The sequence below is a fragment of the Martes martes genome, assembly GCF_963455335.1.
Source record: "Martes martes genome assembly, chromosome: 15".
NCBI lineage: Eukaryota > Metazoa > Chordata > Mammalia > Carnivora > Mustelidae > Martes > Martes martes.
In genome coordinates, this window is record NC_137903.1 from 43,380,914 (window position 1) to 43,394,728 (window position 13,815).

The following is a 13,815-nucleotide window of genomic DNA, read 5'->3' on the forward strand; positions in this document are numbered from 1 at the left end:
CTCTTGGGAAAAAAAAATAAATGAAACAAATTAACTACAAAACAAGCCCCAAAGTAATCCCCAAAAGAGAAATGGCACTGCATGAGGCTGCTGGTTCGCAGGTCTACTGATCATGCAGATGGAGAACATCATACCAAAGAAGTTCTACAGGGAGCAAGGATCGGTTTCTCCCTGGTTTAGATATTGCCTCTCCCTGGTTTAGAGGTTTTAATGTTCCATTAAAAAATATTAAAAATCCACAGACCAACCCAGATGTTCCTCTCCTCTCTTCCTGCTTCCTTTTAGCAGCCACCAGCTGGCATCGTGGTGCTAGATGTCTTTGCTGTCCCCATAGTCGTTGTAAGGGACACTCAGGGTCTGCTCCTCGCATGTCTTCCTGAGGTCCCGGCTGAGCTCTGACCAGTCAAGTCCATAGGGCTTGATCTCGCTGTAGCGGCAGCCCAGGTACTTAAGGGAGCCACGTCGCAAGCTTATCTTGGGTTCCTGAAGGAGGCCATTGCACCAACTGCTGAGATCCCCCAGCTGGGAAAGGATGAGGCCAGCTTTCCTATGGATGGAGCATGGAAGATACTTAGATTAGAAAGAAGAGAAGGTGGGGAAGGGCAAAAAGGCACTGTTAGAGTGAGACTTAAAACTCCCAGAGGGCAGAGTCTGGTGTGTCCTGCTTCCTGTTCTATCATGGGCACTCAGAACAGGGGGGGTCTTCCATAAATATCTGTCTAGCAGATGGATGGATGGATGGATGCATGGATGCATGGATGCATGGATGCATGGATGGGTGGATGGAAGGATGCATGGATGGGTGGGTGGATGAATGCATGGATGGATGCATGGATGGGTGGATGGATGGATGCATGCATGGGTGGATGGATGGATGCATGCATGCATGCATGCATGGATGCATGGATGGATGGATGGATGCATGCATGCATGGATGGATGCATGGATGCATGCATGCATGGATGGATGGATGCATGCATGCATGGATGGGTGGATGGATGAGAGAACAGTCTGGCTGCGTAAAACGGGCAGGCAGCAAAACAAAAGAGAGAAATAAAATGCCATAAGGAAAAATAAAGGAAAAGAACTACTATTTTAGTGGGAATTTATGCCCTTTTAAAATCATAGAGTTGGCAGTTTTGAAAGACAAATCAAATCCATTTTCTTTACAGCCAGCAATTTACCATCACTAAATGACAAATAATGTGTTTGAGTGAACATTTCCCTTTTCAAGGCTATTTTAGAACTAAGCAGAAACAGCTGATATACTGAACTTTGGAGGGTATCAAATGTAACTAATTATGCCTGGATGGAGGGCGTGACAGCGAAATACGGGTGAAGACAACAGTGCCCTTGGTGCACACTGACACAGGCCCCCCCACTCCGGGGGGAAATGCAGACTCTCTGAGGCACACGTGACCTAATTAGTGTGCAGGTGTGCTCCTGCTCCACTCCACCTTCTCCCTTGGAAAGCCGGGAGGCCACCGCCACCGAGACCCAGTCCAGAAAGGGGGGAGAGGAGGGCTGTCGCAGATCACCAGGTAGGAAAAGGACTGGAGAAGACCGAGGTTGCTCCAAGTTCGCACACCCTGGAGCGCAGCGATCCCTCCGGGCCAGTGCGAGAGCCTGGTGGCCTCAGCGTGCAGCCTGGGGAAGGACGCTGTCACCACATTCGTCTTGCTGGTGCACAGCCTTCTTCCCCATGCCCCTGCCAGTGAGAGACACAGGGGCTACTGTCAGCCAGCTGTCAGACCTCACCGGCTCCGAGCGACGGAGCAGCGTTCCCTCACTCAGTTCTGTTCCTCCTGTTCGTCAAACCCCGAAGTGTCCAGAGACCCACAAAGTTTCTCTTCTTTGAATGAGTTCCCTCGCGTAAAATGCTGTTCTGAAAAGCTCAGTGATCAGCGACCCTTAGAGGATTTACCAGCTGCTCGGCTAACTTCTCATGGGAAGAACCAATGCCTTTCTAATTCGGTCACCAATTCTTTCCAGAAAATGGAAGTTTCTGCACTCCATTGAGAATGACCTTTCAAAGAACAATAAGCACATTCGTTTCATTCCTCCCCTTCTGTCTGGCCGTGACCACCACATTCCTGGGAGGACGTGCTGAGAGCGGCAGAGATGAAGCTGGAGGGAAGGTGTGGAGATCCAGCAGCGGCGTCCAGGGGTGGAGAGAACGCGAGTTCATCGGAGGGCAGTCGTGTTTTCTCCCACTTCAGTGGTGGCTCAGACGAAGTCCAACACTCCGCCTGCCACCTACGTAGCATCTCCTACAGATAGCCTCTCCTCGGTCTATTGGCCTCTGCGGCTGGGCCAAGCAGGCTTCCAAAAGTCGTCATCAATGGGACTTTGGTGGCCCTTCCTCTTAATTTATCCCACTACATGTCTTTAGTTGTTGACAAATTCTTGGAAGGTGGAGGGAGGGGGAGTGTAGGGAGAATGAAGGCAGCATGAGTATCGTCCTCAGGACAAGGACATAGGAAAAGAAAGGATTTGATTAGCCCATGGAGATCTTGTGGCTACTTTCATAGCTCAATTTAAAAAAAATTTTTTTTATTTGGGTCTGCCCTTGATCTCAGAGCCTGTGGATTTCTTCTTTCTTAGCAGCAATGCAACCAATGCTGTTGTCAAAGTAGTTCAACCCGCAAGTCGATCTGGAGGCCTCTGTGAAAGTTGAGGGAAGGGATTTAACTGAACTGAGGGGGTCGTTTCTGCCTGCTCACAGGGAGTGTGCGGTCCACAGACCCTCTTCTGTTCACACTCATGACCAACTCCAAAGATGATGGATGCATCTCAAGGCAGAAGGCTTTTCCTTTTCAGTGGTTCTCCCCATGACACCGGAGAGTAAAACTTGATTTCCAGAAGCTAATGAAATTACACACTGTCTTCTAATACAGAGCCTTGAAAAACCAGCACCACACATGAAAGGGTCTCCAGGGAGGAGAGTCTGGGAAGAGAATGTCAAGTCAGCAGCACGCCTTCCTTTACAGGGGGAGCCACACTTCTTCCCCTGCTCACTTGCTTTATTAACCAATTTTCCTTCCGACTCTTGAGTTACAAGAGAGAAATTTTAAAAGCAATCCTAATGCCCTTGGAAATCAAGATGATATATGCAATGTTAGTGCTATTCAAATGGTGACATTTATGTTCCCTAACCAAGAACTGTATATATATAGTCAATAAATGTCAGAAGGAGGGAGGAAAGGGCGGGGGGCAGAGAGGAGGGAAGAAAAAGAGTGAGGTGGGAGGGGGAAGGCAGCTTGGGAGAGAAGCAGAGAGAGGGGATAACAGTAAGCATCAGTAATTATGAGGGCAGGCGTAATAAGGTAGGGAGCAGAGAGGACGTATCTTAATCCGTATCTACTTTCTAACTCAGGGTTCGATTTCTTCTGAAACGGAGACAAAGCCAATAAGATGTCCCTCACATATTTCCCTCTGTGTTCTGGTCCACAGCCGTGGCATCTGTTTTCCCGAGGACTATCAATTTTTATAATAACGGCAGGAAATAATCTATGGAATGCAGAAAGAGTCTTCTTAAACTTACATGTGAAATCACTGTGTTTCAGAAGATAATTCTGAGCTTCCTCCTTCTTTTAAAAGTAAGAGAATAGGAGGGAATGTCCTGAACAGTGGTCTTTTGGAGAGTTTATAACTTCAGGTCACGAGAACCACACTGACACCTGGTCTCCCTCCAGTTCGACCCGCGGTCGGATAAATGGGACATTTGGGTGATGTTTTCGTGCAGCATCTTGGCAGGAATGCAAGAATTCTTTAAGTGCCAGAGAATTCCATTCCATTGCATTGATTGTCTTCATTTGCTTTCCTTTTTTTTTTTTTCCTAAGAAGAGTCCATGAGCCACCCCCTTTTTATCCTTTACGAACCCCTAAATAGTTCAAAGACATATAGGTACCAACATTCCATGCAAGCCTCTTTCACTGAATCTATCTGAAAATTCCAATATTTCCACCAAAATCTGTTTTTCTCAGAGCAGGAGTATGTAGCCATGATGAATGGAACAAGAGGAAGGTGGTTATCTGTACACATTCTTCCAATTTCTCTCTTTCTAAGAATGCTGTGTTGCAGAACCTAACAGCAGTGGGTATCAAGTATTGAAAAGTCGTGGCCTCAGGGCCGGGGGATGCTGGCAAACACCATACTGTCCTAACTTTGGCCAACAAAGATGTCAAGGTGGGTCTTGGCTACCTCCACGTTGTCTTTCCAAAGGATGTACAATTCAGCTGAAAATACGTCTGTAAAATGCATATCGTATATGCAAAGCTCATACGTAATAAATACTTTCATATAACTTCTTCAATAAAATTCCTAATTTCTTTCACAAAGCGAGGAGGCTTCCAGCTTCTACCATTTTTAGCATTTGGAATGCTATGTCAGCCTGATAAAGAGGTGGCTGAAACGGGTCAAGGGCAAAGATTTTTTTCAGAGTTCAGGAAATGTATTCATGACTTCCCTACTTAAATACAGCTTACCCAAAACTAATCGCTATGAACTGAGCTGTATAAAAGCACAGGACTTATTTCTCCGAGCTCCTAAGGTCACCCAGGAAATCTTTGTGAATCCATGGGTGCAGGAGGACAGGTACAGAATTTCAAAGAGCCAAGGTGGTTGTAAGCGACAATAGAGTTTCTTGGTTACCTGGGACCTAATTCGTCCTCACACCGCCAGGTGAATTCTCCAAAGCTCTCATAGTGCTGGTTATAGTGGTAGAGGACTCGATGTAGGGTGGGGGAGCCCAGGTCCAGGAGGGTGTTATAGGCCGTCTGCTGCTCCTTCCCACTGGTGTAGCCATTGAAGAGATTGTAGATCTTATCTGCTATTTCTGAGGAGGGCAGAAAAGGCAAATAAAGAACATTCTAAATACACGTATGTAGCCCCACAACATACATGGGTGCACGTGTACAGAGACATGTGTCTACATGTATTTACACATGTGGGGGTGTGTGATGTGTGGCTTAAAGAATAATGAACCTGGAGCCCGGAGACCGCGGTTTGAGTAATTCACTTTTATCTCAGCCCCATCGGGTTGTTGCTCTCTTTTCTAAAAAAATGAAAACCTTCCACTAGAATACCTCAGGTCAACTTCAGTTATAATATTCTTTGTCTTTACCCATGTTTCCTGAAAATACAGTGCCTGCAGCAAAAAAAAAAAAAAAAAAAAATCTCAGATGAATACTTTACTGGCAAGTGTGGTCCCGGGGAAGCTGGAGGGAGGACAGAAGGAAATGAGGCAAGAGAGGAGTCTGAGGGAATGCAGAGGGCGTGCTAAGAAGCAGGTGGAGAGCTTTGCAGGAGAGCAAGCTGCTGGATCCCCGCTGGTCCATCCAGGGGGAGAGTGGAAGACTCTACTGCCGGCTCCCATCTCCACTGGCTTTGTGGGGACTTCTCACATTCACCCCCATGAGGCATTAGCTCCCCTGCACTTCCAGGTTATATATGTTGGGGTACCAAGTGGGTCCTGCAAAAGCCCAGGGGGACAGAGATTTGACTCAGGGATGGAGGGAAGCACTGTCAGGTGAAGCTCGAGCCACATGAAGAACCAGGAGTGGCCCCCATGACTGCAGGCTGGCAGAGCCTTTGCTAGGGCTGCCCAGACCAGATACAAAGACAAGCTCGCAGCTGTGTGTGACACAGAGGCAGAACCCGGTACATCCTGCAACTCCAAATGAGTAATCTTTCAGTTTAATTTATAACTCTTAGCTTTCTCCTCCAAGGCATACATTGCTCATGCGAACTTGGTGATGTGGCAAAGTGGCAATGAATTTGTATAGCCTTGGCATTTTTTCCTACGGAGCTTGAAGTCCTTTATCATTAAATGTTTTTGTATTAAACCTGTCAGAAAGGAGATTTGTTCACGTTCCCTTCTCAACAGCTGGGAACTGAGATCTGGAGAGCAGAACTCTGTCTCCGATCCAGTGTTAAATCTGGGAATGAAGAAACTAAGTCTATGGGTTTCCAAGCCAGCACTTTGCCACTCGACCCCCTGTCAGCCAAAAGGCACAGCAACCTGATCCCATGTCACAATTCCAAGTGAATTTTGGGCTGTTGATAATGACATAGTCAACAGTGTAGGGGTTTTCTGGGTTGGAAGAAAGAAAATTCCTACCCCTACCTACTCTGTCCGGACACTGCAATGATTTCCTTATTTTTCTATCTTGCCCATTGCCTACGAGGACAGGCGCCGGATCTTACTTCCATGTCCTGAGTGGCTAGCACAGGGCCAAACAACAGAGTAGATTAAAAATAGTGTTAGTTCAATTAATGTAATTCATGATCTTTCCAGTGATATCTCTCCACCCTAGGCTATACCAATCCTTTAGCAACCAAACTCTCATAGCCAGCACCTTAACTGCATCATAAATAACTTCGATCCAGAAATCCATTCAGATTTTCAAATTCTCAGGTTGTTAAAATAGGATCAAGTGGACGGTGCCTTAGAACATAAAGGTCTATGATATCCCCCGTTTCTTATTAATGGCCTACCAATTGTCAAGAACTTCACATATATGAACTCCAATCTTCTACCAACACTGCAAGATGGATATGAGTGTCCCTCTCCTCCACATCTGGACATTCAGAGAGAGAGGCCAGGTCACCTACCCAAGGTCATATAGCCAGTGTGGGCTCAAGTCAAGTTTTAAAACTGTGTCTATCTTCCATCGCTCTTTTGTACCGATGCTCAGGGGATGGTAGTGTTTGGCCAATTTAAGAAGATATAGGAGGCAGAGTCTTGGGGAATGCAAATCTGGGGTGATTATGTCTTGTAGAGGACTTCTCCTAGTTGGCCCACAGATGCCAAGTAAGAGGGAGTCTTGGTAAGAATGCACAGGGCTCCTTGTTCCTGGAGTTCAGACAGAAGCAGAAGGACTAGTCTAAGAGCTGTGTTTTCTTTTCTTTCTTTCTTTTTTTTCTTTCCTTCCTTCCTTCCTTCCTTCCTTCCTTCCTTTCTTAGGATTTTATTTATTGAGACACAGCGAGAGAGAGCATGCATGAGCAGGGTGAAGGGCAGAGGGAGAAGCAGACTCCCTGCTGAGCAGGGAGCCGGATGCGGGGCTCGATTCTGGGACTCTGGGATCATGACCTGAGCTGAAGGCAACCGCTTAACCGACTGAGCCACCCAGCTTCCCCGAGCTATGTTGATTTCAACAGGAGGAGGGGGACATGTACTAGATGAAAGAACGGGGGAGGAAAAATGTGGGCGATTAGACCACAGGCCAGTTAGGAAGTCTAGGTTTCCTTTTCCTAGGCTTTTTGTTGATGGCTCTATGTTCTTATTTCTAGTGATTAGAAATAGCATTCCAAACCCTGGGCCCCGGTTATAACTGTCTCCGCCGAGGAACAGAGACGGCTGAGGAGGTGTTTCCCAGCGTATTTACTATTCTCATAACACAACGGTAATATCTAGCTAGAAAAGGCGGATACTTCCCACTAGCAGCAGCATGCGTGCCTGAGACCAGGTGGGAAAGGCCCAGGCACCACCATAAATCTCCTAAAACCAAGATAATCTAACTCTGGGGTGTGCTTACAAGCCGACATCCGTAAACGGCATGCTATATTCAGAAGGATATACACTGGGTTCCTATGCATGAATATTTCTGGTTCCTCCTATTTCCACTGAGAAAATTTAGGGATATTATTTCATTAGCTTTCACCGCATCTCAAGAAGTCACTAACTCAGAGAACGGAAAAGAATACAAGGTATTTTGAGTTATCATTTTACCCAGTTTTCAGCTGGGTCCAAGACTATCTTGGATAGTCCAAGATAGTCTTGGACTGTCCAAAATAAGGATCTGACTTCCCTGTCTTTAAAATGCAAGGTGCTCAGGAACCGTTAAAATGCACGTGGAGAGGGGTGCCTGGGTGGCTCAGTGGGTTAAGGCCTCTGCTTTCGGCTCGGGTCGTGATCCCAGGGTCGTGGGATTGAGACTGGTGTCGGGCTCTCTGCTCAGCAGGGGGCCTGCTTCCCTGCCTCCCCACCTCCCCTCGCCCCCCACCCTGTCTCTGCCTGCCTCTCTGCCTACTTGTGATCTCTCTCTCTGTCAAATAAATAAAATCTTTAAAAAACAAATTTAAAATGCACGTGGAGAGTGAGGTGCCTGGGTGGCTCAGTGGGTTAAAGCCTCTGCCTTCAGTTCAGGTCATGATCCCAGGGTCCCGGGATCGAGCCCCGCATCGGGCTCTCTGCTCAGCAGGGAGCCTGCTGCCTCCTCTCTCTCTTTGCCTGCCTCTCCATCTACTTGTGATCTCTGTCAAATAAATAAATAAAATTTTAAAAAAAAGTACGTGGAGAGACAGCAGGGAGTCTGCAGACACGGCCTCATCAGGGAAAAGGGAAGCTGAGTTATTCGTTATTAGAAGGGAGCCAGGACCTCTCAGACAGCAGAATAAACTGTGGGGCCTAAAGTCCTCAGGCCCAGAGCTATGGTTAAGAACTGGCACCACGGCATTGCTTGCAAGCCACAAACTAGCTGTATGGCCTTGGACAAGTTACTTCACCTCTCTGGGTCTTAGTTTCCTTTTCTGTTCAGTGATGGTGAATGATATACACCTTCTAAGATTACGGTGAGACTAAAAGTGACCTTAAATGTATGTTTCTGCACCATAACGTCTGGACCCAGGAAGCATACCTTTATTCATTCGCTCAATACAATATTTCCTGAGGGCTTAGCACATACCAGGTCAAGGAGAAACTGACAAAATTCCTCACCCTCGAGGTACTTATAGTCTAGTGGGAGGGGGCTTTTCCGGAAGCAACATACATCACCAGGACAATATCGTCTGTGAGGAAGTGGGAGGAAGTCAGGCAGGAGAGGGAGGCATGGGAGTGTTGTGTAGGGCCCTGAGATTTTAAACAGGGTGGCTGTGAGAGGTCTCAGTGAAGAGATGACCCCGGGGCTGAGGGCCGGAGGAAGGGAGGAGATGAGCTGCAGGGATGTGTGGGGAAGAGCATGCCAGGGGAAAGCAACCAGCAGAGAGCTCCCAGCCTCTGGGCTGCGTAACTGAAAATAGCAAATAAGCCATTATAGTATCTGGAGTAAGATGAGTTGAGAGAAGAGCCAGACAATAGGAGATGTTATTTTATTATTATTATTTATCATGATGATTAATCGTTACTGGTTCTCCAGGAGATCATGCTTTCCCCAATGCTATGAGAGAGAGACTGAAACACAGGAGTGCAAGAGACTGGGGCAAATAGTCTTATTTGAGTGAGAGAAAGTGACTCCCGGGGCAGAAGTGAGCTTTTATTCCCCAGCAGTGGCTGGAAATTCACTATTCACTATGGACGCCTGGGAGGGGTCCATACCACCTAAAGGCTCCCCTGATGCTATAACAAAAATCCCCCGAGTGGCAGTCCTAAGTCACCACTTTCATTAGTCGCTGGGCAGGGGCAGGGGGGTGGTGCTGAGAACTCAGTCTGTCCCCACTGAACTGAATTTCACAGACTTCCCTATGAAAACCTGAGGGCAATGATCCTTGTCATTCTTGGTGCTGTCCACACCACAAGGTCCTTTCCCCGACCCCCAGCCCTTGTCCGCCCTCCTCCCGCCACCGCTCTCCAGGCTGCTCTGTGCTGCCTTCACAGCCGTGACTTTCAACCTCGGCAATCAAACTTGATCTCCACCAGGAAGGCCTGTGAAAACAGATTGTTGGCTCCCTCCGGAGCTCCTGATGACCTGAGAATGTGCCTTTCTGACAAGTTCCAAGGTGCTGCTGCTGCTCGTCCGGGTCACACTTAGGGAACCACGGCTCCATACGAATTCATTCTCTCAAGACTCCCTTTGCCTCCTCTAGGACCAGCAATATGGCAAACAGCTCTCCCTTTACCCTTGACCTTGGCAAACACTCTTCCTTTTCTCCGTGTCCCTGTGCTGGCAGAAACCTGCCTGAAGCTTTCTCCCACACCCCAGTCTTTCAGCCTCTTACGACCTCCTGCAAACCATCTACGTTCTCTGTGTAAATATACAAAAAAGTCCTACCTTAAAAACTCACCTACCTCTTCCTGTTTCTACCAGCTCACTTACTAGCCACTCTTCCACATCCATGGAAAAACCTGGCCTCTGGTTCATTCCCTACTTCATTTCTCAGCACCATTTTGGGTGGCTTCTCTGTCCACATGAAAAAACTCTTTAAGACTAGACCTGTCCCCAGGCCCCCAGCCACCTAGAGTCAATCATCATGTTTCTGCAGCTTTGAGACCGTAAATCCCAATATCACACATGGTGAACACAGCCTGCTTTCAAGCCTCCTGTACTTCTCCCTGCCCTCAGAACCTGTCCTTCAGCCCCCAGGTCTTTTGGCAACGCCATTCCCTCTGGGCATCAACTCTGGATCTACACCCTTCTCTACCCGACATAATCCACAGGGCCCATGGCCCGTGCCCTTAACCAGTTTGCTCCCTCCTTGGCCTCTTCTCTGTCTTCATCTAGGATGCTGGGTTCTGCTGGGGGACAGTCACAAGCCGTTGAACTAGGCAGTTCTGCTCTGCCTGCCTTGGCATGACTTCTTTCTTTCCTGCTCCAAGCCATCAGCCAATCCTTTTGGTTCTGCCATCAAAATAATTTAGAGCCAGAACATTTCTCGCCACCTCTCTCACAAGCATCCTCTCTCCTCTGTCCCTGCCATCACCTTGGCTGCCCCTGGACGTGCTACTTGGAGTCCACTCTCAGCACAGCAGGTGAATGAGCCTGTGAAACAGTAAGCGTGATGACGTCCCTCTTCTGCTTGAAGTACTCAGCATTTCCCTGCCTAGTCCCAGGCCGAGTCCCAGACCCTGCACTGGGGCCCCATGAGATCCACCCCCTACCCCCACCCCCAGCCCCTGGCAGCTCCCCACCACCTTCTCTCCTCCCCATCCCTCGCCACCGCGGGGGGCCTCCTTTCTCATCGTCAAAAACACCAGGCATCTCTGTCCTGCTGCTCCTCTATCTGGAATGATCTTCCCCTGGGTATCTTGGTATCTTCCTTCTTCACCCTCTTCCCCCAAAATTCTGCCTTCTGCACTGCCTATCCCATTTCCCTGCTAGTCAGTCTCCATAACATTCACCATCTGAAATATCTGTTTTACTATTTTTTGTAGTGTGTCGCCCTTGCTGACATCAAAGCTCCAGGGGACAGGCGTTTTGTCCCCTAATGCCTAAACCATGTATGTAGTCGGGGCTTAATATATGTGGTATGATTTGCCACATTTATGAAATCTGATTACACCATTCCAGAAAACAAATTTTGTAGTATCTAATCCCAGGGTCCATAAATGGCAAAGGAAGGAAGGGACAAGAATTTATGTTCAGCCTCAGGAAAGAAGGACGGCTGTGGGGGAGCGAAGGGTGAGAGCTAGCCTTCCCTTCGTGAAGCTCCGCACAGAGCTCCCGCAAGGCCACCCCCGGCCGGGAGGCGAGGCCGGTCTCACTGCCGACACTAGGCTGCTCATCCCCGGGAAGGACGCCTCAGTAGAATACAGGTGGAACCTCACTTGCTCAGTGGCTTTTCTGCCATGACGTGGTGAAATCCTTCACCACCAGAAAGTATCTGGTTTAGGAAGAGTGTTCACGTAAGGAATAGTCTGGCTTCCTGCTGGGTAATCAGGAGCTGAGGTCCTGCTCTGGGTCACTTAAAAGCGAATTCCCACTTGTTCCTAGGTTTAAATTCAGATCCAAGTGAGTTATATTTATTATCACCCTCTGGGTTTAAAGGAGGCAAAGCATACGGTTTTCTGGGAGAGTGGCTCAAACTGTATCAATTTGGGAGGGTCTCCTCAAGGAGTCCCCCTCGTTAATCTTCATGGTCGGCATACAGGACTCCCTCCGGGGGGACGAGGAAAAGCACGTGGGGGTGCTACCTCATTCTCTCAGTGGGAAATTGACTTGCCTGCGCCCAGCTGCTCCTCTGGGCTTTCAGACCCTCTCCTTTGTCGGGCAGCCCACGTGGGCAGAAGCACAGCTTGATTCACTCTGGGGGCTGGAATTAACCTAAAGGAGCCCCACAGAGAAACAGAAGAGTGGTCGCTCCCAGGCAGGCTACTCGATGTTGGACGCTCTTTACTCCAGAGCTACTGTCTGTCCCTCTCTTCCTGCGGGTGGCACGGGGCTGTGGATCTCCTTGCTCACGACCCCCTTGAGGCACCCCTACCAGCCCGCTGCCTACTTAGCAAGTCTCAGGAGCCTCCTGTGGCCGGCAAGGCCATTAGCAAATTCTCCAAAACAGAATTAGCCGGGCACCTTTTCATCACCTGCTTCTCTCTGGCCTGGAGTAAGAAATCAACAGATGATAACTGAAGGGGGCCACGGGCCTCTCCAGGTAGCCTCTCATCTGAGGGTTTTCAACTCCAGACTCTGTTTCATCATCAAGGGATTTTGAGAACTTCAAAAGTCATTTGGTCCCTACCCTATAAGCCAGGGAGCACCCACTCCAGAGAGAAGCACATCTGTCTTATACAGAAAAGTCTCCGCTCCCCCAGAATGCCCCAGTGGATTCTAATAATCCTTGAAAGGGAGAATTTTATTTTCTACCTAATTTGAACCCTCTTTTCCTTTCTTTCTTTTTTTCTAAACCTAGGTCTTTTCTTCATTCAGACACAAAGAAAGGTTTTCACTCTTTTACACAACGACCTTCTAAATATCTAATATAACATCACAGGCAAAATGGGAATTGATGTCCAATAATGAGTCTGTGTGCTGACTCTGTTCAGCGCTCACTTTGTGACCCCGGTCAGCTAGTCACTCAACTCCGCTTCTCCATTTCCACATCTATAAAATGGGGGCAGTATTCTATCCATTCAGTACCTCTCTACTGGGTCCCTAGTAGAAAGCAGACTCTGCATGGTAGGGGTAGCCTTTCCAAACTCACAGAGACATTGGTGCTGGGGTTCTAGGTGAAGCCAGTTTCAGTCAGGGAAATTTTGTGGCTAAGCACATTGCTGGTACTGCTGAAGTCACCTCATTATGTCCCCTGACTGCTGCTGTGTCAGGGTGACTACAAGGGGCACAGTGTTAGGATGTATATTCCCCAGGATTTACTGAACAGTTACTATGGGATGGACACTTAAAAAAATAATGTAAATTCATTCATTTAATTCTTACTAGCATCATATCAGGTAGGGAACTATTATCCCTTCCCCCATTTTACAGAGTAGTAAACTGAGGCATGAAGTGAAGTAAACTGCTCAACGTCAAGTACATAGCAGAGCAGGGGTTTGAAGCTGGGTGGTCTGACTCCAGAGCCTAAGATTGTTGGTAACCAGTCATCATGCTGCCTTCCTTCTAAAGGTTAGGGACATAATAGCTGGTAAACCAAAAGGGACTCTGCTCTCCTGGAGCTCGCTGTCCAGGAACGTAGATATTGAACACATGATTCTAATAACAGAGATGAATGTGCTGAAGGAAAGTAACATGATATTGTAAGAACATCTGGCAGTGACCCTTGATCTCCTGACTGCATCGAGAAAGGGACACTTGACCTGAAATCTGCTGGCTAAGAGGAGCTAATCATTAATCAGGGGTGGGGGTGAAGGGCGGTCCGAGTAATGAGACGGACATGTGCAAAGCGCCGGTGGTAGGAGTGGGAATGTGTGGAGGACCTGAGAAAGGCAGTGAGGCTGAACTGCAGAGATTGATGGGGAGAGTGGATGAGAAGAAGCTGGAAAAGTGGGCGAGGGTCACTTCATTTAGGTCCTAATGTGTCTGTTAAGTATTTTGGTCTTTGTCACAGAAGAATGGCAATCCATTCAAGAGTTTTAAGGCAGGGCCTTAATATGATCAGATTCCTAGGTTGAAAAGAGCTGTGTCACACACATGAAATGTGGC

General features: G+C 48.0%; 1 protein-coding gene across 2 annotated transcripts in view; it reads right to left on the reverse strand.

Annotated features, from left to right (window-relative positions):
* Positions 1-309: 309 nt before the first annotated feature.
* ASTN1 (astrotactin 1) overlaps positions 310-13,815 on the reverse strand; it is a gene marked incomplete at both ends in the record, with an annotated part of 313,794 nt that continues 300,288 nt past the window's right edge. For both annotated transcript variants that reach the window (XM_080825173.1, XM_080825172.1), the window contains 2 exons: positions 310-547; positions 4,655-4,838. In XM_080825173.1, the coding sequence (XP_080681299.1) occupies positions 310-547; positions 4,655-4,838 (422 nt within the window). The remainder of the gene's footprint in view (positions 548-4,654; positions 4,839-13,815) is intronic.